The 1,771-nt window shown below is 28.7% G+C and overlaps 1 protein-coding gene across 1 annotated transcript, besides 2 other annotated features; it reads left to right on the forward strand.

Annotated features, from left to right (window-relative positions):
* Positions 1-274: 274 nt before the first annotated feature.
* Positions 275-321: a sequence feature (AT_rich).
* Positions 322-403: 82 nt separating this feature from the next.
* Positions 404-436: a sequence feature (AT_rich).
* Positions 437-732: 296 nt separating this feature from the next.
* On the forward strand, positions 733-1,771 carry EDI_108880 (uncharacterized protein; the record flags this gene model as incomplete). Its single annotated transcript, XM_001738925.1, has 1 exon — positions 733-1,771. A coding segment is annotated over one exon (1,039 nt), but the record flags the coding sequence as incomplete, so codon positions are not given.

Consider the following 1,771-nt stretch of genomic DNA (forward strand, 5'->3'; position numbering starts at 1 on the left):
ATTAATTATTTAATTAAACATATACGACACCATTATCCTTTTTCACAAAGATATATCTCTTTTTATTAAAAATGAATTTCACATTCTACAGGAGGTTCATTAATCTTTTCATTACTACTTTCAATTTTCGCATGTCTTTGGTTTAATTTAGACATCTCACAATCTTTTAAATGAGAATTTACAAATGATTTGTCAGCAAGAATAGGATTTTCGTCACAATGTGGTACGTTTTCTCTTCTCACAGTTCTTTTGAAATGAAGTGATGGACAAAAACTAAAATATTAATTATCAATTATTTTGTTAAAATCTATTAAAAATAAACAAACTTTTTAAAGGTAATGCAAGGAAGAGCAAATGGTCGAGCAACCTCAGTCATGAAATTAATGATCTGATTTTTTTGAACTTAATTAAAAAAATTAAAAAGTTAATATAAATAGAACCCCAGTATTTTTTACTTTTTGAAATTTTCTTTTCTCATCCATAATTCTAGTTTGTTTTTATTAATTTTAGTTTGTTTAGTTATTCAGTACTATTTAAAAGAGCCATTTTGCTGCCACTTTTCTTCTATCATTCTCTATTTTTAGTGTCGATCATCAAAAGTTTTTTTCGATGAATTTCCAAAAAAAATTTGTTTTTCTCATTTCTTTTTTATCACGTGGCAACCACAAATCACTTTTTCTTTTATATCATCGAATTTTAGTTTAAACAAACTTTAATAGGGATAAAAGAAGTATGACTTCCCTTATCAATTCTTTCCTTTGTATCTTTTTCTTTATATTCTTATGTCATCTAGCTGGGATTTATCTTTATGGAAGTGGATTTTTAATTGCTTCAGTTCAATCACAAAAGAAAAGTCAATGCAATGACCCTTTAATGACAAACACACTTTATGCTCATTTACATCCTCCTGAATTATGTTGGACTACTCCTTTATTTAAGAAAACAGCTTTATATCTTGTTGATGCTCTTAGATTTGATTTTGCATTTTCTACGGAATACCCTCCTTTGTTTGACAATGTTACTGACCCTAACAATTTCAAATTGTACCATAACAATATGAATGTTTTCAATTCTTTAGAAAATCAATACCCTTCTCGTTCTTCAAAATATCATTTCATTCCTGACCCACCAACCACAACTGCACAACGTGTTAAAGCAATGACAACAGGTGGTGTTCCAGCCTTTATTGAAATATCAAATATGTTCAATAACCCTGTTATTTTGGAAGATTCATTAATACACCAATTTAAAGAAAATGGATTAAGAACAGTTTTTGAAGGAGATTCATTATGGGTTGATTTATATCCTAATCAATTCAATAATGTTTCAACTGGTCCATCTCTTGACATAGCAGACTTAGATAGTGTTGATAATATATGTGATAAAGCATTACAACAACATCAAAATGCAAGTGATTATGATATAATGATATCTCATTTTCTTGGAATTGATCATACTGGACATTATTATGTTACCAACCATCCATCAATGAAAAAAAAATTAATAGAAATTAATAACATTCTTAATAGATCATTATATTCACTACCTGAAGATACATTAGCATTAGTTTTTGGTGATCATGGATTAACAGAAGAAGGGAACCATGGAGGATCAACACTAGAAGAAATAGATGCAGGGTTATTTGTTTATGATAATAGGAAAAATCGAAAAGGAGGAAGAAAAGAAGTTGAGAAAATAACACAAGTTGATATTGTTCCAACGATTGCAATTGGGATGGGTATTCCTATACCATATAGTAACATGGAACACC

The sequence above is a fragment of the Entamoeba dispar genome, genomic scaffold, assembly GCF_000209125.1.
Source record: "Entamoeba dispar SAW760 scf_1105229461765 genomic scaffold, whole genome shotgun sequence".
NCBI lineage: Eukaryota > Evosea > Mastigamoebida > Endamoebidae > Entamoeba > Entamoeba dispar.